This window comes from Oncorhynchus nerka, linkage group LG23 (assembly GCF_034236695.1).
Source record: "Oncorhynchus nerka isolate Pitt River linkage group LG23, Oner_Uvic_2.0, whole genome shotgun sequence".
In the NCBI taxonomy this organism is placed as follows: Eukaryota; Metazoa; Chordata; class Actinopteri; order Salmoniformes; family Salmonidae; genus Oncorhynchus; species Oncorhynchus nerka.
Window position 1 is genome coordinate 28,905,444 of NC_088418.1, and position 26,178 is coordinate 28,931,621.

Consider the following 26,178-nt stretch of genomic DNA (forward strand, 5'->3'; position numbering starts at 1 on the left):
CATCACAGTTCATGTTCTATCAAGACAGTATCAGAATTCCAGATATCCTGAATTCAAGTGACGAAGGAAAATGGTAAGCTTCAATCAAATTCCAGACACTCCCTACAATTGAATACTAATTATTAGCATCTCTGCTCTGCATTTTAGGAATGCCTTATGCATTGTTCATAAGACCTTATATATGTGCTTATAATGTAATGTGTTTATAGGAAGCGTTAACAAATTGTTGGTAAAAAAAAAAGAAGACATTTACCAATCCTAAATTAAACGCACAGGGATCTTAGCCTTGAGTCATGAAGCCAAAGATATTTAAAAAATATCCCACCACTGTGAAAATAATGCAGTTTCTAAGCCAACGTGTGTTTGCGGACGATGACGTGCTGCCATCCCATGCTGAGTGAGCCATACTCATTACGCAGGCTGTGCCGCAAGCTGTTTCACTAGCTTCCAGCAGTATGATGTGAAAAATGAGGCTCACTTTAATGGTAATCCTTGGCCATTTGGTAGGCGTAGGCCTGTTTTAAAGGTAGAGTTCAGCGTTGTTTCTATGGTACTACTTCCTGCCTGAGGATGGAGACTAGGAGTATACAGAGGGAGTCATGGTGAAAGTAGGTCAGAGATACATAAGCAGTCAAGCGTGAGGGCAGCTAGCTAAACTCACGCAGCAATAGTGAGCATGCCATCAGATACACTCACTGCGTCGGCAAACCTTTTGTTTTTTTATTGCAATCCGTTGAATTGGCTATTGAATCTATTTCCCGTTTGTATTACAGACTGTATGTGGTTTAATTGTTTTTACAGTTTTATTATTGCTTCTCTGTCATCTTTGATGTTGAAGGAAACCTTTTTTCATAATGTTACTGAGTCACTAAAACTGCTGCTTTGATGAACCGAGTCATTTTGCTTGGCATAAACCCTTTAGGGGTTTTAATACAGATTTGTATATTTTCTTTGTAATAAATCCTTAGTTTGACAAATACTCCCATTTAATTTAATCTCAACCTTGGCCTTGGCATTTAGGGTCTTCCTCAGAAAATAAGTGGTTCTATAGGTCAAGAAGAGCTCTCTGTTGGTTCACAGTAATAATGTCAGTCATTTCTTTGGGTACGTCTTGGTTCTCCCAGAGCTATGTCAATATCTTTGTTGATCATGCTCTTTCTGTTGCCGTCTATGCTGAGTTTGCTTTAGAACCAGGGCCTATTTGCCAAGATCCCATTTTCACACGCTCCACGTGGGATCGGTTGCAAGTCACTGCCAACCTTTCTGTGCCTTCATGAAATTCCAACATGCAATAAAGTCCTCTTTTTATTTAGCAGTTGAAATTGAAGCCAGCGAAGATTGAATTCTGTTGCAATAGACTGGTCCTAAATAACATTTATTTTAGTGCCAACAGCAATTCGTTAGAACTCACTGGGCACACACTGGTTGAATCAACATTGTTTCCACGTCATTTCAATGAAATTACGTTGAACCAACGTGGAATAGACCTTGAATTGACGTCTGTGCCCAGTGGGAATGTCTCTGTTGAATTCAGCTCCTTCTACCGCAAAAGACGACCTGGTGAAGTGTCTTTGTTTGTTGTTTCTCAAAAAAAAAATGTTTTTTTTGAGAGGGGTGGATTCTCAAAGCAGGATAAGATTAAAAGTACACTGTGTTTTCTACATAGGCACTATCCCTGACAAAATAATAACATGGGGAAAATGAGCTGTTGCCAACCTGGTGACTGAAGTATAGAAACATAGCATAAAATAGATAAGCTGGTTATCAGATAAGGGATCTAGTTCTTTTCGACCTTGGGTTTGCCTCTGTTAGTTGTCTTAATCCTCAAAGCTCCCGGACATGGAGCGTCAACTTTCTCTGAGCAATTGTTTTCTTTGGCATGGACGCAGCAGCTCGCTTGTTGTTTGACTTCTGTTTTGTGGAAATCCACAATGGGAGTGTTGTGAAGGAGTTGTGTCAAATATTGAGAGTAACTGCATAAGTGAATGTTTATGCACTCGTGGTAGAATACACAGGTAACTGCCAAAATAATGGAAACAATTGAGTAAATGAGGGATACAAAGTATATTGAAAGCAGGTGCTTCCACACAAGTATGGTTCCTGAGTTAAATATGCCGGGATGCTAATTACTTCATTAAGGTCATGTATAAAAATGCTGGGCAGGCCATTATTTTGGCAACCACAGGGCACGAATGGTCACTGAATGGTTTAATGAGCATGAAAATGATGTAATCCACATGCAATGTCCATCTCAGTCACCAGATGTCAACCCAATTGAACACGTATGGTAGATTCTGGAGCGACGCCTGAGACAGCAACGGTGTTAGAATACTCATACTAACCTCACTAACCATACTAATTGTGACATATTTTGAGTATGTTGTATGCTTATTGGTCATAGTGTGGATATAGTTAGTATGCCAAAAGTTCCCGGATGTCGTAATAAATTCGCCAAAATACGAACTATACAAAAGCAGTGGACACTATTTCTGTGATTGTAGGGCCCATAATGCAATTCTTCTGAAAATGGGCTTCACCACATTTTCAGATTTGAAGAGGTACGACGAGAGCGAATACAAATTCATTGCTTTAGCTAATTATGACATATGTTAAGAACATATTTAGCAATGTAATAAGGTAATGACTTTTCAAATAAGTTACGTTACATGTTATGTGGGCTGACAATTTGTTAGCTACGCTAGTGTAACAGTATAACTTTAGGCGTGAACCACGAAGCATCTTTACCCATCGCTCCACAAAAGCCACGGCCCTTGCAGAGCAAGGGGAACTACTACTTCAAGGTCTCAGAGCAAGTGACGTCACCGATTGAAACATTATTTAGCGTGCACCACCGCTAACTAGCTAGCCGTTTCACATCCGTTACACACACCCCCCTTTTGACCTCCTCCTTTTCCGCAGCAACCAGTGATCCGGGTCAACAGCATCAATGTAACAGTATAACTTTAAACCAAACTACTACATCAAGGTCTCAGAGCAAGTGACGTCACCGATTGAAACACTATTTAGCGCGCACCACCGCTACCTAGCTAGCCGTTTCACATCCGTTACACTAACCTTACAAACCACATAGCATATCATTACAGCAGTTACTTGTATTGACCGTTTAGTTAGCTAGCTATCTAACGTTAGTTGGCTACTAATACATGGAACTTGCCAGTATATTAACTATATGCTATCTAAATAACTACATTTATTGACTTGATTATTCACGTCATTCTTAGCTTAGCTAAGTGGTATAGTCATTGTGCGTTGTCAATGGACATTGTTAATGAAGTCATAAGATGTCTACCTAGTAATTTGTTATGCTAACACGCTTGCAACAGCATCAACTTTTGGGAGACAGTCGAAACGCTAGTACACTCACCTGAAAGGATACTGTTCGATTACAGTATACTAAAAACTAATACTGAACTAATATTATATCGTGTGTAGTATATACTCATTTAGTATGCAGTATACAGTATGTTATGGGTATTAGAACATAGCTAGCATTTTCCACCACCATCAACAAAACTCCAAATGATGGAATTTCTTGTGGAAGATTGGTGTCGGATTCCTCCATTAGAGTTCCAGACACTTGTAGAATCGATGCCAATGTGCACTGAAGCTGTTCTGTCTTGTGGTGGTCCAACGCCCTATTAAGACATTCTATTTATTACTTTTAGTTATACTTTTTATTGCCTCACACCCATTACTTTACTTATACATGTACATATTTCAATACATATTTCATTTATAATTCAATTGTACATTGCCACACATACTAACGAGATCACTGTCCATCCAGCATGGACATTTGCACCCCAGTTAAGGGTTCCTAATCTAGGGTGCTCTGAGGGCTTGATTCCCTGGTCTGGTGGGTACTATGGCCTACTATGGTACAACTTCTCAATTGTGCTATATATGAGGACCAGGATTGTGTTTGTTTAAACAGTCAAGGACAGAAGATATGCTGGTGCACCCAGTGAAGGTCAGGTGTTCAGGCCAATCAGCCCACACCAACCCAGTATCACATATTATTGTGAAATAGACACAAATTGCTTATTGGAAATGAGTGACAGGCACACTAAAAAATATATTTTTTTAGTGTGCAGTATAGGATTTTTTAGACAGTGCATTTCAATCACAGATAAAGACAGTAGGTTACTTAAGACAGAAACAATAGGAGGGAGGTTGGGCAGGGGGAATGGGTTGGCGTTGTAACACGAATAACGCAAATGTCTAGCAACCCAAAGGTTGTGTGTTCGAATCTCATCACGGACAACTTTAAAATGTTTGCTAGTTAGCTACATTGCAACTACTTAGCATGTTAGCTAACCCTTTCCCTAACCTGAATCCTTTAACCTAACACCCAAACTTAACCCTTTATCTACTTAGGTAGCATTTTAGCTAACTATAACCCCTAACCTTAACCCCCAACCCTAACCTTAACCCGTAGCCTAGCTAACGTGAGCCATCGAGCTAGCCTAGCTAACATTAGACACAACAAATTGGAATTTGTGTAATGTACACAAATGCGTTATGATGAAAGACGTGATGATAAAAACCATCTAATACACATCACGAATTTCGAAGAAGTAATTTGTGTCTATTTCACAATAGGCTGCGATAGTGTGTTGGCCCACACACAGAAGGTTATATTGGGAAGAAGGGTAGTCCATCTAGGCCTGATAATGCCTGAGTGTAACGATTCTCCTCTTCGTCTGAGGAAGAGTATTCAAGATCGGACCAAAATGCAGCGTGGTACGTGTCCATGTTAAATGTATTACAACTGAACACTGAATACAAAATAACAAACGTGAAACAACGAAAATCGAAACAGTCCTGCAAGGTGACACAACACAAAACAGGAAATAACTACCCACAAACACAGGTGGGAACAGGCTACTGTTCAGAACAGGCTACGATTGACAGCTGCCTCTGATTGGGAACCATACCAGGCCAACACATAGAAGTACAAAACCTAGAACAAAACAGAATGCCCACCCCAACTCACGCCCTGACCAAACAAAATAGAGACATAAAAAAGGAACTTAGGTCAGGACGTGACACCGAGAAGCCGGTGTTTGGAGGATATATTGGCACGGTTTGCCGGCCCGAGACAACACCCATTCAATATATCCTCCAAACACCGGCTTCTCGGTGTCACGTCCTGACCTAAGTTCCTTTTTATGTCTGTTTGGTCAGGATATATTGGTTCTAATATGTGTTGGCCTGGTATGGTTCCCAATCAGAACCGTGCCAAAGCCGGTGTTTGGAGGATATATTGGCACGGTTTGCCGGCCCGAGACAACACCCATTCCAATATATCCTTCAAACACCGGCTTCGAGGACATTATCACTTTTATACAGTGGGTTACCAAAATATTCAAATAATGATGAAAATAGTTTCATTAAAACATTTATTTAGATGAATTTATTCATACTGTTTCATCCTTCCACGAGATAGTCCTGACACAAATCTAGGGTTGCTACCCAAGCCGGCTGGCCACAGACGCAACCCAGTCGTTAAGTATTTTTTGTTCTGTATGGATGCGACCCAATTGTTCTGGCTGGTAATGTTCTTATCTCTTGCTTGCTAGATAGCCAACTACAGCTAACTTACAGTCAGGTCAAACAGTGCAGCCAGAATAACAGCAATGTAGCTGCATTTGCATTAGTTTATTAAGCTGTTTCCTAGTAAAATGTATTTGGATACATTCATAAGAATGAGCTACTGATGCGCGATTTCACCTGGCATAGAAAATGTGCGCTCTTGTCAGGACACTGTTGTTCAGAGGAGCTAGCCAACAACACAGCTAACACAATCACTTCAAACTTTCACACCTGCACCCACTCCCCCTCTCTCGGCGCCAGGATGCCCATCATTACACACACCTGTCACCATCATTACGCACATCAGCCCTCAATGGACTTACCTGAATTCCCTCACGTTTTGATTGCCTTCCCTATATCTGTCTGTTCCTCTGTTTCATCCCCGTGTCAGCATTATTGTCATTTTGTTTTCCCTGTCCAGACGCTGTCTGTGTTCTGTTTCATGTCCGTTGTTCCATTAAATGTTCACTCCCTGTACTTGCTTCTCGTCTCCCAGAGTCGGTCCTTACACAAACTGAAGCTGTAAAGACTGCATACTAGCTGCATTTTATTTGTCATTTTGCCTGTTTTTTATTTCTTTGTATATGTCCATAGAAATGATGCTGATTCATGATTTTGAACTGTCTGAGAAGAGCTGCCTGCCTGTGTGTGTCGTCCCGACTCCCGAAACCTACACGTTCATTACAATAGGACCGCTGGGGATCGAATTTCAATATTGAAACAATGTTGCAAATGAGAGAGAGACCACAAGTTTTATTCAAATCTCCGCTATTGAATACCAATTCCTAGTATAAAATAAATGGGAGATAATGTCTAGATGCTTTTTACAGTGGAGATCCAGTTTATATATTGTCTGACTGGGCTGATGTGACAACCAGTGGATTGCGCAGTGAGACGGAACAGAGTAAATAGGCATTTCAAGTCATAGCTTTAGCCGGTGGTAAATTGTGGAATAGACACCAGCTGGAATGCGGTTTTAACCAATCAGTGTCCAGGATTAGACCCACCCGTTGTATAATTATCAATGATCCTCGTAATTTTACTCCCAGCTATTTTGTTTTCACATTCGCAATCGTGTTTAGTAATGACTTGATGCCGGAATTCAGACAATAAATACCCTTTTTATCATCACTTACGTTTTATATTTTGTGGTTCTTATGTGTGTGTGCGCACGTGCATGTGAGCTAGTGTGTGTGTTTGTGGTCAGGGTATCAAAAGGCAATGTGCGTGGTGTGTGAGAGAGAGAGAGAGGGAAAGATGAAAAAGCCGATAGAAATAGAAAAAACGCTGACGTAACCATAGGCTTTGATTTAATCTTGATACAGTATGTAATCCTCATTTTATGAGGTTTGAAGCCGTGGAGAGAGCATGTCCTCACACACTGGTCTCCAAGTCCTTGATAGTTGATACACATCTTAATTACATATTTCTAAAGATGTTACTGGAAAACAGTAATAAAGCAATAAATTGGCTAAAACCTCAAGATTGACAGTTGATTGGCTTTTCACTTCTGTTAGGTCACAAGTATAAGCGCAGTGTCCGTCTGATTGAGGTTGAGTGAATCTTAAGGAGGAAAACACAGAGGTAGTCTCTGGTTGTTTATGGAAGTGCGAGTTATCACAGTTAGGACACAACGCACATGGGCACAGGGGACTATTTTCGTCTCGTAACTCTACACCAGGTACCCATGTTAAGAATATAAATAGCCTGATTTTCTTAGGCGCAGTGTCTGTTTACGTTGAGCCGCTGCTGGCTGACTGGCTTATGTCAGGCGGAAGAGACTCTTCAACTTTCAAAGGTTGTTCATTGAATTACTTGGCAAATTCTCAGGACCAGGTACTGGCAAGTTCCTTTGCATCCTTGATTATCTCTATTGGATTCCGATAGTCACCTGTATCTCTCAGAAGAATAGGCTCTCCAATGCAACACAATTTGACTTGATCCACCTTGAGTGAAATTGACATTCTCTGGTGAGCTCAATAGTGGAGGTTCGTAAAAGTGGATAGCGCTAAAACGATGACTTCATTATCTGAATTCCGATATTTTTATGTGCCTTTGCCACTGGCGCGTTTACATTTTTTGGGTAACATATATTTGGCACTTTCTTCTGCTCTTTTGTATAGCCTGAACCTGACTTGCTATGGATCAACACCAGGACTATATGAACAACGCCCCTAACACCTACAGCTACAACTCCGGGGACACCATGAGCGCTTCCTTAGCTGGCATGACCATCAACGACCTGCATCACCAGGAGAACGGGGTCCAGCTGGGGCACAGGAGCCCAGGGGAAGGCCCCATGAAAGGTCAGCTATTATATCTATCTATCAGCCTGTAAAATAGGCTGCTAAACTAGCACAGACCGTCAAAGCACACGCTTGCTCAATTAACCTCCAGATAGAAACAGAGGGATGTTTTATTGAGGGTATAGCTACTGCGGGGCCCAAAATAGCTTTAGAGGATGGGTGTGTAAAGGAGCTTGAAGGGTAAAAGAATGTCTTCATTAAAACTGCACGAGCCAGAAAAGTGTGATCAGGGGTTACTTATTGTAGTCAGGAAGAACACAACAAATGACTTAATTTACACAGCTTATTTTTATAGCTTTATATAAGTAAATGGATTGGATCTGTGTGGGCGTAGTGGGCAGAGGGTAGCTTTGTAGTCAACAAGCATTATGCTAGCCACAAAAACGTGTCCAAGACTGCCAAATCTAGATGAATGTCTTGAATGATGGCCTTTTTTTCTTCTCTAAAGTCACATGCCATTTCTTAGTCAAAATTCTCTGCAATGAACGGGCCAAGAGGCTGAGGCTTTCTGATTGTTCTATTTTTTAAATCCCTTTACATAAAGCAAACAAGGCATGCTTGACTGGGCCTTCAGTCCTCAGATTGCAGCTGCACTCTCCCGCTCTCCTACTCTGCAATACAGGGATCTGGGTCAGGGACCTCAGAATGCTCCCTGCGCCTCCATCCACCACCACTGTTACCAATTCATCCCCGTAAACAATCAAGCTTTCAGGACAGTACATAGATCCTTAACCTTTTTTGTAAAGGCACATTATTAATCAAATGGGTAGTCAATGGAAGGCTAAGACTAGGAAAGGAATGAGGAGATACAGTACAGTAGGGAAAGCCTTGGCAACAGAGAGGTTTGCCCCATGGCGTTGATGGCATATTGCAGTGCCTTCAGAAAGTAATCTTACAAAGTGGGATTAATATGGATTTAATTGTAAAAAAAAATGTCAACGATTTACACAAAATACTCTACTGTCAAAGTCGAAGACAAATTGTAATATTGGTAAAAAAAAAGAAAAGAAAAACACTAATATACTGTACCTTGATTAGATACGTATTCAACCCCCTGAGTCAATACATGTTAGAATCACTTTTGGCGATTACAGCTCTGAGTCTTTCTGGGTAAGTCTCTAAGAGCTTTGCACACCAGTATAGTACAATATTTGCACATTATTCTTTTAAGAATTCTTCAAGCTCTGTTAGTTGTTGATCACTTGTAAGACAGCCATTTTCTAGTTTTGTTATAGCTTTTCAAGCCAATTTAAGTCAAAACTGCAACTAGGCTACTCAGGAACATTCAATGTTGTCTTGGTAAGCAACTCCAGGGTATATTTGGCCTTGAGTTTAGGTTAATGCCCTGCTTTTAAACCCATCTACCAATAGGTGTCCTTCTTTGTGAGGCATTGGAAAACCTACATGATCTTTGTGGTTGAATCTGTTTGAAATTCACTGCTCGACTGAGGGACCTTCCAGATAATTGTATGTGTGGGGTACAGAGAGTCCATCAAAAACCATGTTAAACACTATTATCGCACACAGAGGGAGTCCATGCAATTTATTATGTGACTTGTTAAGCTCATTTTGACTCCTACATTTATTTAGGCATGCCATAACAAAGGGGTTGAATACTTATTGACTCAAAACATTTCAGCTTTTCATTTTTATTTAATTTATAAAAATGTTGAAAAACATAATTCTACTTTGACATCATGGGGTAATTGTGTTTAGGCCAGTGACAAAAAAATCTAACACAACAAAATGTGGAAAAGGATCATTAGTGTGAATACTTTCTGAAGGCACTTTATCTAGAAAGGAGAGAAGAGCACAGTAGCTGTACTAGCAGACTACAGGCGGGGTCACCAACCTCTCACAATGGGGGTTGGCTGTTGTGTTGCAACGAGCGCAACAACAATGATGATAACCTTCTCTTTTTTATTCCTGCTGTGCCCCCCAAAATGGCTGCTCTGCCCAAGTAGTACGTAGTCTAGCTTTCCCCAGTTTACAGCCCTCACTAGTGCACTCGTTCTCCCCCTTCGTCCTTCCCCTAGCCACTCGGACGAGCAGGAAGCTACACCGCTCTGAGTCAGGTTCCTACACAGGGCTTAACAGTATTTGCACCGACTGTACGGCACATAGTGAGTACACTCTACTAACTAGTAGTTACGGGAGACCACTGTGATTTGTTCGTAGTCATCTAGCGTAGATACTAAATATTGACTTCCCAACAGAGTCAAGCGTGTTTTGTGTAGTTTAGTGGTAGATGAGACCATGTCATTGGCAATTAGTGATAATTCTTACTGGTTAAAGAGATGGTTTTCACACTTTCAGCAATTTCCATTTCATTGCCAGACTGACTACTGCTAACTTAAATAATTGTCACTTATTTTTTATGCTGAAATATGTTGGCAATTGATTGTTTGATGATGTAACAAGCTAAAGGAACAGGCGCCATTCTCTGAAAGGGGAATTAAAGAGCTGGTCAACGGGTGCAACATTAAGCCTGGATTTAGGGACTAAACATTACAATAATACCCAATGGCTGGGTTTAAATGTTGAAATAAAGGTATTTTGGATTTAATTTCACAGCGTTTGTTGACATTCACTACTTCCATAACCAGTGTTTGATGTGCGGAAAATGTGGATGAGGTTTTTCAGTACTACACACCATATGCACTTGGGGCCAGGGCCATAGATAGATGACTGCTTGGCTTGGGGCCATCTACTAATGACGTGTCTATGCAGTTGTGTTCATTAGGCACCAAACAGACTGAAACAGCACAGGCTACATGCACATGTCAAATATGAAACAGTCATTTAACATTTTCCCTTTCATAACCTTTTCCTACGGTGTGTCCTTCTGAACACGGCCCAGGTTTCTAACCTAAAGCTTGCCTTTCTCTCCCAGTGGAGCCCGAGGAAGCCACACTAGAGGACAGAGCGGCTGAACCACAGTCTGAGCTCTCTGAACTGGAGAGCAACACCTGTGATGAGGAGGTGCAACTTAGCGCCTCTGGTGAGGAGGAGGTGCAACCTGGTATGCACCCGCCACCACCACTGCACCTTGCATTCAGCTTTAATACCGATGTTCCTTCTAACCGTTTAAAAAAGAAATAATCCTTCACTATGTGCAGTACGTGTTTCTATGCAGGATACCATTTTAATATTGCTAAACTATTCATTTGTATCATTTTAATATTACTAAACTATTAATTTGTTTCAGAGCCATAACCCCCCCAAAAAAGCTTTTTCTTGGTTTGCAGACTTTATTTTCCTTTACAAATGTCGGACAAACTATATGACTAACCGTTGCTTTCTTCTCAGTTTGATTGATTGTGTCTGGCTCTTGTGTTTTAGATGTTCGCTTCTGATCAACTGTCATAATAAAGCAGAATGTTATTTATTAATAATCCATGACATGACCAACCAGGTCTTCTGACCTAAAGTGTGCATTTCTCTCCCAGTGGAGCCTGAGGAAGCCAGACCAAAGCACAGGTTGACTGAACCACAGTCTGAGATTTCTGAACTGGAGAGCATCTGTGACGAGGAGGTGCACCTTTGCACCTCTGGGGAGGAGGTGCAACTTGGTATGCACCCACCACCAGAACCACCACGGTCTTTTGCATTAAACTTTTCTAACGTTGTTATTTTATATTAATCGCTGGTTCTGCCCCTCTTTTGTACGTAACATGATTATGTTATGTACTGTATCAGCTTAATATTGTTTGAACTATTTGTTGGTTTCAGAGCCACAACCTGAAGAGAGTTTGTGTTTTGGTCGGCTTTTGTTAATGCTTACTCTAATGTCATTTCTGGGTTAACCTTTTTTTTCCCTTTTATGAATCACTCTTAATTATCTTAATACTTGCTTCTCTCGTTAATTTCCCCCAGTGCATTTGGTTTTGTGTGTGTGGTCAAGTTTGCAGCAGACAAATCACAAAGCATAACTTTTTCCCTGGTCCATATACAATACCATAGCAACAGTATCTCAACTAGAATTACTGTCAGCAGTGGGATCAAAAGACATTTCTGAAACCAGATAGAAACCGGATATGTTACACATAGCATTATGGGTATATTGTAGTACACTGCACACCATGTTACATGTTACATAGCCCAAGAGAAAAGGGAAACAGCAGGTTGAAAGGACCCTGTGATATTTTAGAACAGATCAGGAGCCTTCAGATATGGAGGATGCCACACTAATGGAGAACACAGTTGCTGTGCTGCCAGAAGGAAAACCAGGCTAGGTGTCATGTTGGACCATGATTTTTCAATGAAAACAGTGTGTCAGGCTCAGCATCTCCCAACGTCTAGCAATACCAATAACCACCCACACACACAGCTGGATTTAGATATGGATTGTTTAATCAAATGACTTTGTTTTGATGTATGTGAAAAAGGCAGAGGGAAAGATGAGTTGCTGTGGCTTTTGTGCATTAACCAAAAATGGTATGCATGGTTTCAAGTATTCTAGGCTGCTCTGCTTTCTTTGCAGTTGCGTGGTTCTTTTGGATGTTATGCACTGTAGCATGTAATGTGTTTGACAAGACCTAATAGTTGGATCCTCTTTTTGTTTCTCTGCACTGCCTCACCGTGTTTGAACAGCAACTGGAGGAACAGCCTCAACAGGTATTTTAGTCGATCACACTGTGGACAATGTTTGCTAACACTTTGGGTATATCTTAGATAAAGTCCAGATCACTATTTTATGATATTAGCCATAGCTGCTACAATACTATTGGTGCCATACTACTAAATATAATACGGTAATATAAACGGCTGTGATACATGTTTAAAAGAATATGATGGTTGTTTAAAAGTTCTCAGCATAATTAGACGTATTTTTTTAAAGGCATATTTTGGAATGAAATATGCACCATTCAGTGTGTATCACAGCATATCATCCCAGCACATCTCACAGTTATGTTTACATTGGTCTCATAGTCATCTGTTGTCAATCTTTTCCATTGATCCAGTTGTGAAGCATTTTGTCCATCTTTACGTCATGAATGTTAATGTAAGTTGTTATGTGCATTCTATAAAGCCATTCTATCCATTCCGCACTTTTCATAGCCGCTGGACAGACGCAGAGAGCGTCCTGTGACTTCTTTCACGACACCATTATAAACACAAAAACATTTATTTTTTGGTACTTTTCTGTGGTGTTCTCCAAATCATGACTATGTAGTTCACTGTCAAATTAATTTCTCTTTTCTTCTCAAATACAATTTTAACGGGGAGACGGAAACGAGTGGAGTAAATTCACAATTAAATCTGCCTTTCAAAAAAACTAGAGGAACCTGGTGTGGGAATCCTCAGTGGATTTGTGTTGGCGCCGCCTAATGGATCGGAAGCTGCTGAAGACACAGAAATTGGGGCAGGACATGGCTTCAAGACCTTGGGAGCTTTCTGTTCTCTGGACTCTGAAGCTGCAGACTCAGAGGGGGCACAGGGGGGAGGGGACTTTGGGAAGAAGTTGAGTAACTCTTTATGGACCCCTGGAGACCATACCCAGGGGTCAGAGGGGAGAGGGGACCTCCCGTCCGCCAGGGGGGTCAGTCCAGATTCTCAGAGAGCGGTCAGTCTTGATGCACCTGAGTGCTCCTCTGGGCAGAGCGATCCGCTGGGCACCTCTTTAGTCCGCAGCACAGCCTTTGAGGACCTCACCTCTGTTGAAGAGAATAGATTGTGGGTAGATGAAGACCAGGGTCTAAGGATTTCAAAAGAAGCCAAAAAACAAGGACTGGCTTTCGATTATACCGAGTCTCTCCAACAGGCTGCTGCTGCTTCTAATACTGGATCTAAGGAGTTTGTTCCAGGAAGCCCTGATTCCTTTCCGGTTCACAGTCTATCCTCTTCCCACTTTTTTCTGGAAAACTCTGTACCAGTGGACAGAAGCCCCAGACATTATTCAGAACATCTCCAGGAGGTACATGACGCTGTCTCATCAGCTTTAAAGGACACTACCCAGTTTGATGTGGACAACCGGCTGGAGCGACAAATAGAGCCACGGGTCAATGGAAACACTGTGTCTTCTGATAGTGACAAACATTTGACAACAGTACTATTAGACATAGGTGTAATTAACCCTGTTTTAGAATTAGAAGGAGCAAGTTATATGTCCATACCTGATTTCGTCGAGGATCCCAAGACGAGAGATGTTGTACAGTCCACCAAGACCACAAGCGAACTCCAGAAAACTCCCCAAAGTTCTCCCGCAAGAAAGTCATTGGTCCCGGTTGCTATATACAAAGGTCTGTTTGCAGTTCTATTCACCAAATCCCAAACTAAATCTTCTTCAGTTAATTTCATCCTCTTTATTTGACCAAACAGCTACCGTATGCTATGCAGCATTCGCTCCCCTGAAAATGCGCTATGGAACTTCACGTTTGGCTGAGGATAAGCTTGTCGTCCTCCCTTCCCTTTGTTTTTGTTTCCTCCTGTCTGTCTTGTTCTTTCTGCTGGCCTTGCAGACCCCAAAAATCCACTACGGGTTACAGATCTCACAAATGCTTTGAGTGTTTCCAGTCAACAAGTCCTGTGTGTTACAGTCACTATGCATGTTTTTGAGAGTTCCACATCTTTGTGATTGTCTTTCATTTGGTCTCCACTTCCCTATGCACACATACATACAAAGAAACATGTCAATGGCCTCTCGAAGTTTGTTCACTCGGTGAGCTAAAAAAAAAGGGCAATGGATATTTTTGTCCGAAGGGTCCAATATGCTAAATGTCCGTTTCCCCTTTTTCTTCCACAGCTCAAGCAAAGATTGAAAACGACAATGCTGATAAGAAGGTAGGCAACGTATCCCATAGCAGTACACGTGGACAATGCTACAAATTTCTTCTTAATTTGTCATTGAAAACATATTTGAAATCATATTTCCTTATCAGTATGAATCTTTAACTCATGTGAATCCATGCCTGTTTCATGACATTTCTTCATTTACTTTCAAGGTATTCAAACAATTTTTTTACACTCATTGCTTCCAATCATACAAAGACAACCAAAACTGCCACCAAAGCTAGACCCACATCTGGCCTTAAAAGACCCTCCCCAGTCAACAGAACCAGAAATGGGCCCACCTCATTACCCACTAGAGCCAGCAGTGTAGGGGCCAGGCAGTCCCGTGTAAGTATGGCACAAGCCTGCACACGGCTGAGAGTGGTACAACCCATGCACCCCTGCATACGGCTGATAGTGGTGCAGGCCAGACCTTACCGCCGCCTAACAAACAGCATTTTTTTCCCTGTTCATTAACTGATGCCAACACTCACTAACTCCCAGTCTTGCCTTTTTTCGATTGTAACCCCTTATGATTGTAAGGGTGTGTTTGAAGGTTTTCAAAATATACATTAGATTAAATGGGGCCCACACTCTGGATTGCTCAATTCTTAATAGGTGCAATTGTATTGGTATTTGCTAAACATAAATACATCATTCATAGTTAAAGGTCGAAGAAAAAACATGTTTTTCCATGATATCATTGATAGTACAGTTGAAGTCGGATGTTTACATACACCTTAGCCAAATACATTTAAACTCAGTTTTTCACAATTCCTGACATTTAATCCAAGTAAAAATTCCTTGTCTTAGGTCAGTTAGGATCATCACTTTATTTTAAGAATGTGAATTGTCAGAATAATAGTACAGATAATGATTTATTTCAGCTTTTAATTATTTCATCACATTCCCAGTGGGATAGCATCGCCTTTAAATTGTTTAACTTGGGTCAAACGTTTCGGGTAGCCTTCCGCAAGTTTCCCACAACAAGTTGGGTGAATTTTGGCCCATTCCTCCTGACAGAGCTGATGAAACTGAGTCAGGTGTGTAAGGCCTCCTTGCTTGTACACGCTTTTTCAGTTCTGCCCACAAATGTTCTATTGGATTGAGGTCAGGGCTTTGTGATGGCCACTCCAATACCTTGACTTTGTTGTCCTTAAGCCATTTTACCACAACTTTGGAAGTATGCTTGGAGTCATTGTCTATTTGGAAGACCCATTTGCGACCAAGCTTTAACTTCCTGACTGATGTCTTGAGATGCTGCTTCCATATATCCACATAATTTTCCTTTCCTCATGATGCCATCTATTTTGTGAAATGCACCAGTCCCTCCTGCAGCCACCCCCGGGATTCACGGTTGGGACGGTGTTCTTCGGCTTGCAAGTCTTCCCCTTTTTCCACCAAACATAACAATGGTCATTATGGACAAACAAGTTCTATTTTTGTTTAATCAAACCAGAGGACATTTCTTCAAAAAGTACGATCTTTGTCCCCATTTGCAGTTGCAAACTGTAGTCTGGCTTTTTTATGGCAGTTTGGGAGCAGTGGCTTCTTCCTTGCTGAGCGGCCTTTCAGGTTATGTCGATATAAGACTTGTTTTACTATGGATATAGATACTTTTGTACCTGTTTCCTCCAGCATCTTCCCAAGGTCCCTTGATGTTGTTCTGGGATTGATTTGCACTTTTTGCACCAAAGTACGTTCATCTCTAGGAGACAGAATGCGTCTCCTTCCTGAGCGGTATGACAGCTGCGTGGTCCCATGGTGTTTATACTTGCGTACTATTGTTTGTACAGATGAACGTGGTACCTTCAGGCGTTTGGAAATTGCTCCCAAGGATGAACCAGACTTGTGAAGGTCTACAATTGTTTTTCTGAGGTGTTGGCTGATTGTCAAGCAAAGAGGCACTGAGTATTAAGAGTATTAAGGTAGGCCTTGAAATACATCCTCCAATTGACTCAAATTATGTCAATTAGCCTATCAGAGGCTTCTAAAGCCATTACATCATTTTCCAAGCTGTTTAAATGCTCAGTTAACCTAGTGTATGTAAACTTCCGACTTCAACTGTACGTGTGTGTGTGTGTGTGTGGTGCATATGTGTTTGTCCATGTGTGTGCGTGCCTGTGTCAATGTGTCCACTTCCTGTCCTTGGTCTCAACCTGTCTCTCAGTGACCTGCAGCTCTCACTGTAGAGTAGATTGGAGAGGGAGGTTACTCCTTTTTATTTTTTAATATATTTTTTTACAATAGTTCAATCTGATGTATAGACAGGGGTGAAAGTAGATTAGTATTTTACATTTCTTTCATGTAATTTCTTACCGGTACAGGACACCCAAGTGCGCTCATGCCTTTTTTTTTCAATACTACAAAAATTACAGGGGAGCTTACTCTGCTGACACTGTCACGGATTCCCCCAGTACCGTTACTCATTCCGTGCACCAGTTCCAGTGCACCAGTTCCAGAGGTCTACTTTGCCGGCTGAACTGTCTCATTACGCACACCTGATTCCTATCCCCCTGATTAGTATGTGTATATATGTGCCCTCTGTTCACCATTGTCTTGTTGGTTATTGTTCCCATGTCCGTCGATCTGTGAGTACCTATGCTTTGTTATTTTGGTTTTCATGCTGCGTGTATTGTGCGCTTGTTATCACGGCTCTCACCCCATGTATTGTTGTGCATTTGTTATTACTGGTCTCGCCCCGTGTAGTGGATTGCGTGTCTCGTTCTGTGTAGTGGATTGCGGGTCTCGTTCCGTGTATTTATTCAAGGTTTTACTTCGCTCTTTTGTTTGGGTTACATCCCTGTGTTTTTGTATACGTGTTTGTTTTGGGCTTCGTACCCGTGCCTTTTCATGGCATGTTGTATATTTTGGGTGGAGTATTAAACCCCCCCCCCCTATTACAAATTCCTGCGCCTGTCTCCAATCATTTATACAACATGACAGAATAACCAACCCTAAATGGAGACAGTGGGAATGGCCCGTCTGACCACGCTGCAACTAGCCCGTCCCATGCGCCTGTCTCCAATCATTTATACAACATGACAGAATAACCAACCCTAAATGGAGACGGTGGGAATGGCCCGTCTGACCACGCTGCAACTAGCCCGTCCCATGCGCCTGTCTCCAATCATTTATACAACATGACAGAATAACCAACCCTAAATGGAGACGGTGGGAATGGCCCGTCTGACCCCGCTGCAACTAGCCCGTCCCATGCGCCTGTCTCCAATCATTTATACAACATGACAGAATAACCAACCCTAAATGGAGACGGTGGGAATGGCCCGTCTGACCACGCTGCAACTAGCCCGTCCCATGCGCCTGTCTCCAATCATTTATACAACATGACAGAATAACCAACCCTAAATGGAGACGGTGGGAATGGCCCGTCTGACCACGCTGCAACTAGCCCGTCCCATGCGCCTGTCTCCAATCATTTATACAATGTGACAGACTGACAAACAGATCAATAAAAATGATGTCTGATCCATATAATCGGCCTACGAGAAGGGGGAGACATAAATACAATATGAAGTCCATCTAACCTGGAGGAGGAAATTATTGTTCAAAAACAAACAAGTGGCACTGACCCAATGATAAACAGTGAATATGCATACTCACTGCTGTTCTCCTCTGGTGCAAATAGGCTACTGTTCGCTCAATTAAGTAAAGAATTTTAATTTTGAACTAAAAAACAGATTGAGTCATTTTCATTGTCATCCCTTTACAGCAATATACTTTTTACAGCAATAGACATCTGTTACAGAACACCTACGTGTAATGAAATTCTGGCATTGTCATTAGGCCTACACTTGTAGCCTGAATTGATGCATCCACAGTTGTCCACGTGCGCCTCGATCTCTGCCATTCATCTCCGCCTTGTCTGCATGCTAGTCTCGGCCACTCATCTCTGCCTTGACAAAATGTAAGTGTTCTCAAACCACAATGCAATTTGGAGAGTATACCACCCGGTTTCCAGTCAATTCGCTCATTTGTCATGTGGCTGACCTGCTGTAATGGTGTAATAGCCATGAGTTTTTTTTGGGCCACGTTGTATTAATTGTGGTAGGCTCACGTTTTACCACCGTATCCCCCGCTATTTATTTTACCGGGTCTCTGTACCAGACCCTGCTGCCTTACTTCCATGTTCAATCTCAATGTCCATCACGTTATTGGAGCTACTAGCCACAGCATCGTCAGACTGCATCGGGATGGGTGTATATGAAGGATCAGAACCCTGAATGGACCTTTGGTCCTGGTTAAAGTTCTGACTAGTGATCCGGTCCTGGTTGGATCCACGGACAAACATCCTTCAGTTTGAAGCCGTACAGAAGGACCAGTAGAATGAGGAGAATGATGATGACAACTCAGTCCGAACATCTCTTATGCACTCTGGACATACTTTAGTAGTACCAATTTGCTAACGGCCATCAGGTCCTAATGGCCTGGTACTCAGGGCTCTATTGTCCCTCTAACCATTTTGACAATGGAATGATGACAATGATCAATGGAAATGCTATCGAAAATAACATCAAACACATCATCAAAACATCATGCATTTAAAACTCACCTCAATGTGATAATCATTTTGAAGAAAGAAGTTCAACAGCAGGTTGATGCTGAGTAAAACGTGGTCGTTCTGGATGTTGTTTCAAAGCCTAATACCCTGACTACACCGCTCGCGTCACGTGCGTGAACGTTGCAAAATACATTTAGGAATCTGTTATTCAATTATTGCACCCAAACTGCTCGTGTCAACGAGTGTCTGCGTTGCCAAGGGCTAAAATAGAAGTCATTCCTATTTCTGACGCAGATCGCGCTGCAAGTCCTGCCTCTCCCATCTCCTCATTGGTTTATAGAAGCAGGTACCCACGTGCCATCTCCTCATTGGTTATACCCACATCAATGATTGAAAGATGAACTCTTGTGGTAATATTATGAAAGTTTAGATGCCAATCACCATATAAGTTCAATAATGAAAAAGCCTGGAAGGAGGAGAGATGACTAGAAACGATTCGGTTGACCGTTTTTATGTGTGGATTTATTGTCGGAGTAGAGGACCTTGTGCATTTCAGGTAAAATAACAACCTAATGTTTAGATCCTAGGACAAATTAGCTAGCAACAGCAAGCTAGCTAAATAGGACAAATTAGCTAGCAAGTGCAAGCTAACTAGCTAAATTGCCATAAATGTTTAATGCTTTTCGACCTGTCCCCAAATTAATGTAATTGGTTCAGAGTTTGTTTTGCTATTTTAACCTGCGTGTCGTGATCGCGTTTGGTGTAGGGGGACAAAATAAATGTATGCACGATGGCGCATGCCCGCAGCCGGTTTGGGTTCCGTGTAGTAACACAATGGACAGTGCTTTCTAAGGTGATGATTAATTCAAAACACTCATACGCATGTCAGAGCTTATGCATAGGGTTATGAGCCCAAGCCCGAACTACCCATGGCAGAGCATAAAACAAATCTGCTTTAAGATGTCTTTGGTACATAATTAGTCTCGCCCATACACCAAAATGAAACAAATTTGAGTAATTGACTTGGAGTGTGGACTGTATTATTATGCATACTGGATGGACTGGTTACCTTATACTACGCTCCAAAATGTCTATCCACTAGTCTCTGAGAAAGTATAGCCCTAGGTGATTCTGTTGGTTAATTGATTGTGCAGAGCGGCTATCAGTTAGCCTACGATTTTAGTGCATTTTTATTTGATTTTGAATAGCCTAGTATATTTTATATTTTCATAATTAATTGGTTACACATTACCTTCACCTATACAGAATATCTCACCACCATGTTTCCATCTCCTTTCTCCTTTATTCCTTTCTCGAGCACACAGAGGGTCTGTCAACAGTTTAGTGAAATATGTTTCATTGCGAAAACAGATTTCACTTGGTTTCCCAAATGAAGCACTGGGAAGCTGCAGGAACAGGCTTGGAGAGCCCATTGCCTGAAGTGAAATAAATGTTCTTATGTGTATATTTCTCAGCTGCTCATATTAAGCACAGCTCCCCTATAAAACTGAAGTAGCTTACCCCGCATCATTAAAAAACATGTTTTCATTTCTAAGACATTGTAAGGTTTGTATCATTCACAACTGAATATTCAATTGATTTATTATACTTTTTTAAATGAAGATGTTGCAATGGTGCATCAGCGGCTTGTGTGGAGGCCTGGTGATGCTAAATATGTTTATGTTAATTAACTGTCATTTACCATGAGACCGGCAGTCTTTTGCATGACAATAACCAGCTGAAAAATTGTTGAGACAGTTGTTGGTTACCTAGCTAGCTAATTTTAGCCATATTAGCGTTGCTATGAAATCCGTGAAAACACAAAACAAGACATGTTATCCAAGAACAAGATGAAACTGGCTGAAACTAGTCGCATACGATTCCCCACATTGCAGTTTCTTGCCATTGTTGGTAGCCATCTGGCCATCCAGAATCACAACAACTCACAGACTTTTGCCCTGTTGAAGTGTGCGCATAGATTTCGTGACGTTGTCAGCTAACCCACCTATACCTTTTACACTTCCAGTATGAGTCTCCTCCTCCCTGTATGTCACATTTTAGAGGGACAGTCTGTTGAATATCTGTAGCCAGTTATGATGCAGGGTGAGAACAGCCTTGAGTGTGTCCAGAGTAGAAGTGTATGCTCACTAAGAGTAGCAGAGTGAAGTGTGTTCCATCTTGCCATGCCAGTGAGTAACTCGTTAGCCCACGTTAACGACTTCCTGTATACTGAAACTCTGATCCGTGCCTCAATCGATCACAACACGGCCATTTCCGAGAAACAAGCCCTTGCACAGTTTCACTGTCACACCTTCAGTACTATGAATTATGTATACAAGGCTGCAGTGATGGTGTATAACCAACTCCTATGGGGGTTGTCATCTGTTACAGATACTGTACATTGTGGGTGGTAGTTAGCTGAAGCAAGCTTAGTGTCGCGCTATGAATGTCTGAGGCCGATGCTCTTTGTCCGTATTGAAAGCCACTTGAATGATACTGCACTTAATGCATTGAGGCTATATAATCTTGGCATGCATTTTTCCATGTTTAAAGGACTGCAATTGACCCCTAAAATAAAGCTTGTTTTATGGCTCTGAATGCACGTTCAGCATGCAGGGTAGGCAGTCATTGTAAATAAGAATTTGTTTTTAACTGATTTGCCTAGTTAAATAAAGGTGAAATAAAAAATAGCTACATTTTCAATAGGCAATGCAATCTAGGTCACTAGCGAGAAACAAAAGTATAATTTCATATTCGAAAAATACAATATCAAGAGTGCTGATGGATCAACCAGTCAATCAAGAGCATGTTGGTTGATAATTTGTCACTAATGTCCTTTTCAACCCTTTGTTTCTTTTTCTGGGGATGTAAAGACTTTGGGTGGTGCCAGGCCTCAGGCCCCCGGAACCAAGATTCCCGCCAAAACCCCAGCTCCAGGTATGTAGCTAGCTAGCCTGCAATGTGCAGCACAAAAATCATTATTGACAAACCTCTGATTATGCCTAATGTATGCTGTTTATTTTTGTGATACAGCAATCGGCAAGAACAAAGGTAAATCGAAAAATGTATTAATTTTATTGAACCCATTAGTTCAATCAGGACTAGCCTTCAGTTGTTTCTTTGTACAATCTTTCACTGGCCTTGCAATAACTGTACATTTACGGTCTTCAAAAAGGCTCACTGTACCCTTTCAATACTCTCTAAAGACAACACCAGTGGACAGAGCAGCCCTGGTACTCCCAAGTCCCCCTCCAGCAAGACTCTTCCCGGAAAGCCATTGGCTGTGGCCACAAACCAGGTGAAAAAGGTTGCGGTGGTGCGCACCCCACCCAAGTCTCCTGGCTCTCTCAAGAGCCGCGCCCCTGCACCCCTCACCGCAGCGGCCCCCTTGCCGGACCTGAAGAACGTCAGGTCCAAGATCGGCTCCACAGACAACATCAAGCACCAGCCTGGAGGAGGAAGGGTATGTTCGGGCTCTATTTGGTGTTACTACATGGCAATGTGCCTCACACAACCTTGATATTCCATTCCTCTCATCCACTGTCTCTTCATCTGCTTTAGTGTTTTACACAGGGATGGAAGCTCTCACTCCGATGATGAACTGTTGCGTGGCTAGTCGTTGTTGTTTTGAGAGATTTTTTTATCCGTCTCAGACAGCTCACTTGAATTAGTGTAGAGTCCTCTGCTTTGAATCGCTTGAAGGATAACAGTCTCTTCCCCTACCTCTGCACTTTTCCAGGTACAAATAATTGAAAAGAAGATCGACTTAAGCAATGTGCAGTCTAAGTGTGGCTCCAAAGACAATATCAAACATACACCCGGAGGTGGCAATGTGAGTAACTAAGGGATGAACTCAACACCTGAGTCTTGAGTCTCTCTACAGTTATGATCATCGAAGCAACCTTTTTAAAAATTGGAAATGTCCTACCCCATCTTTGCTGGCTCTCATGTCATTCCTCATCACAAGCTTAATTATCATAGGTGCACAAACTCTACAATGTACTCCTTTAAAGGATTAAGTGAGTCAAAATGTCTGCCCTATGCTTTCATCCCTACAAGCGGTCAGATTCTCCCTTTCTTTTGGTATGGTCCTCATCTGCAGCCTCGCTGCATTCGACTACTCAAGGCTAATACTCCTTTTCCTTTACTTCTACTTTCAGGTCCAAATCCTCGAGAAGAAGTTGGACGTAAGCAATGTCCAGGCTCGTTGTGGATCCAAAGCCAACCTGAATCACACTCCTGGAGGAGGCAGGGTGAGTAACGAAACCTTATTCACAAACCTGATCGTTTCTGTTCCATCACTGCCCCGTCTTTTTGACCCTGTGGGAATCGTGATAAAAGAGAGGAGAATAGTGCAACAATCAAATAAGCGAACATCTCCCAATAACAAGCAATACCCTGTAGTATCATTAGCAGGCAGCAGCTACTTAGGGGTCGATAAATATTTTATCGTCATGAAAGCTTCTGTGGATACTTTATATTGACTATTAAAAGTGTTAATGAAGGACAACATTTTTTAACAATTTTATTTGTTGACAGGTACCATTATCTAGCGTGCACACTTTTGCACATAATGTTTTGATTTAATTTTCTGGTTGAAAAGACATTATAATAACCAGATTGCATCCAACTGGTTTCTGTTATAACCAGGTACAGTAAAGGTGTCTTTTTCATGAGATCAATACCTCATGGAAAATACATCTTGTTTGGTTGTTATCTGGTCAGATTACAATCAGAAAAATACATATTTTTCTGGTTGCCGAACATTTGTTAAAACGTCCTTATACAACAAGTATACAAATTAAAGACATAATAAAATGTAAAATCAACCAGTTGTGCCCACTGGGTAGGTCATTCATGAGAACAGATTTCACTACCTCAGTCTTCCACTCCTGCAGCCTTGCTGCATTGGATTACTCCAACATAATGGTCTCTTTCCTATCCCTCTATACCTTTATCTTTCAATGCAAGCCTACTAGAAAGTGTGTGCCCCCCGAGCGTAGAGGGAAGCAAAAGTAATTCCGCTACCTAAGAATAGTAAAGCCCCCTTTACTGGCTCAAATAGCCGACCAACCAACCCTTAGTAAATTTTTGGGGAAAATTGTCTGGCCAGATACAATGCTATTTTACAGTAAACAAATTGACAACAAATGTTCAGCATGCTTATAGTGAAGGACATTCAACACACACAGCACTTTCACAAAACGTATGTGTTATGGCTTTTCACCGCCTGCTATATTGTGGATAAAGAGTTACCTGTCTAACAGAACAGTTCTTTTAAAGGAAGCCTCTCATAATCCAGGTAGAATCAGGAATTACCCAGGGCAACTGTCTAGGCCCATTACTTTTTAAAATCTTTACTAATGACATGCCACTGGCTTTGAGTAAGTGTCACTAGTGCCACTGGTGTCTATGTATGCAGATGACACAACACTACATGTCAGCTACTACAGCGACTGAATTGACTGCAACACTTAACAAAGAGTTGCAGTTAGTCCTCAATTTTTCTCAAACTAAAAGCATTGTTTTTGAGACAAATCATTCCCTAAACCTCAACTAAATTTTGTAATAAATGTGGAAATTGAGCAAGTTGAGGTGACTAAACTGCTTGGAGTAACCCTGGATTGTAAACTTTTATGGTCAAAACATATTGTTACAACAGTTGCTAAGATGGGGAGAAGTATGTCAATAATAAAGCACTCCTCTACCTTAACAGCCCTATCACCAAGGCAGGTCCTGCAGGCCCTAGTTTTGTCGCACCTGGACTACTGTTCAGTCGTGTGGTCAGGTGCCACAAGAAGGGACTTAAGAAAATTGCAATTAGTTCTGAACAGGGTAGCACGGCTGGCCCTTGGATGTACACAGAGAGCTAATATTAATGATATATTTTTTAACTAGGCAAGTCAGTTAAGAACAAATTCTTATTTTCAATGACTGCCTAGGAACAGTGGGTCAACTGCCTTGTTCAGGGGCAGAACGACAGATTTTTACCTTGGGGATTCGATCTTGAAACCTTTCGGTTACTAGTTCAACACTCTAACCACTCGGCTACCTGCTGCCCAATATGCATGTCAATCTCTCCTGGCTCAAAGTGGAGGAGAGATTGACTTCATCACTACTTGTATTTATGAGAGGTATTGACATGTTGAACTAATGGTGCACAGCTCGGACACCCATGCATACCCCATAAGACATGCCACAAGAGGTCTCTTCACAGTCCCCAAGTCCAGAACAGACTATGGGAGGCACACATTACTACATAGAGCCATGATTACATGGAACTCTATTCCACATCAGGTAACTGATGCAAGCAGTAAAATTAGATTTTTAAAAAACAGATACAAATACACCTTATGGAACAGTGGGGACTGTGAAGCAACACAAACATAGACACATGCATACACATACACACTATACACGTACAGATGGATTTTGTACTGTAGATATGTGGAAGTGGTGGAGTAGGGGCCTGAGGGCACACAGTGTGTTGACATCTGTGAATGTATTATAATGTTTTTAAAATTGTATAAACTGCCTTCATTTTGCTGGACCTCTCGAAGTGTAGCTGCTGCCTTTGACATAATAAATACAAATAAAAATACCTTTGTACTTTTCCAGGTAGAAATAATTGATCAGAAGATCGACTTTAGTAATGTCCAGTCTAAGTGCTGCTCCAAAGACAATATCAAACATATACCTGGAGGTGGCAATGTGAGTAACTAAGGGATAAACTCAACACCTCCTGCATCTTGAGTCACTCTAGAGTTATGATCATCGATGCAAACGTTGTTAAAAAAAAGTTCCTGAAAAGTTCCTTTCCTTCTCTACTGGTCCCTTGTCATTACCTACAACCAGTCTAATGTATTTTTTTTATACAGAGTTCTGGTTTCGCCTCCTTTACCATGGTCCTCATACGCAGCCGTGCTGCTTTCTGATTGCTCAAGGATAACAGTCTCTTCCTAC

At 41.6% G+C, this 26,178-nt stretch overlaps 1 protein-coding gene across 13 annotated transcripts in view; it reads left to right on the forward strand.

Annotated features, from left to right (window-relative positions):
* mapta (microtubule-associated protein tau a) overlaps positions 1-26,178 on the forward strand; it is a 41,347-nt gene that overhangs the window by 5,202 nt on the left and 9,967 nt on the right. For 3 of the 13 annotated variants that reach the window (XM_029629617.2, XM_029629612.2, XM_029629619.2), the window contains exons 2-12: positions 7,740-7,922; positions 10,816-10,944; positions 11,372-11,494; positions 12,516-12,539; positions 14,668-14,705; positions 14,913-15,041; positions 22,089-22,152; positions 22,249-22,266; positions 22,422-22,678; positions 22,955-23,047; positions 23,376-23,468. In XM_029629617.2, coding sequence (XP_029485477.1) covers positions 7,757-7,922; positions 10,816-10,944; positions 11,372-11,494; positions 12,516-12,539; positions 14,668-14,705; positions 14,913-15,041; positions 22,089-22,152; positions 22,249-22,266; positions 22,422-22,678; positions 22,955-23,047; positions 23,376-23,468 — 1,134 coding nt within the window. In that variant the 5' untranslated portion in view covers positions 7,740-7,756. The other 10 variants (XM_029629613.2, XM_029629614.2, XM_029629618.2 and 7 more) reach the window with 10 other exon arrangements.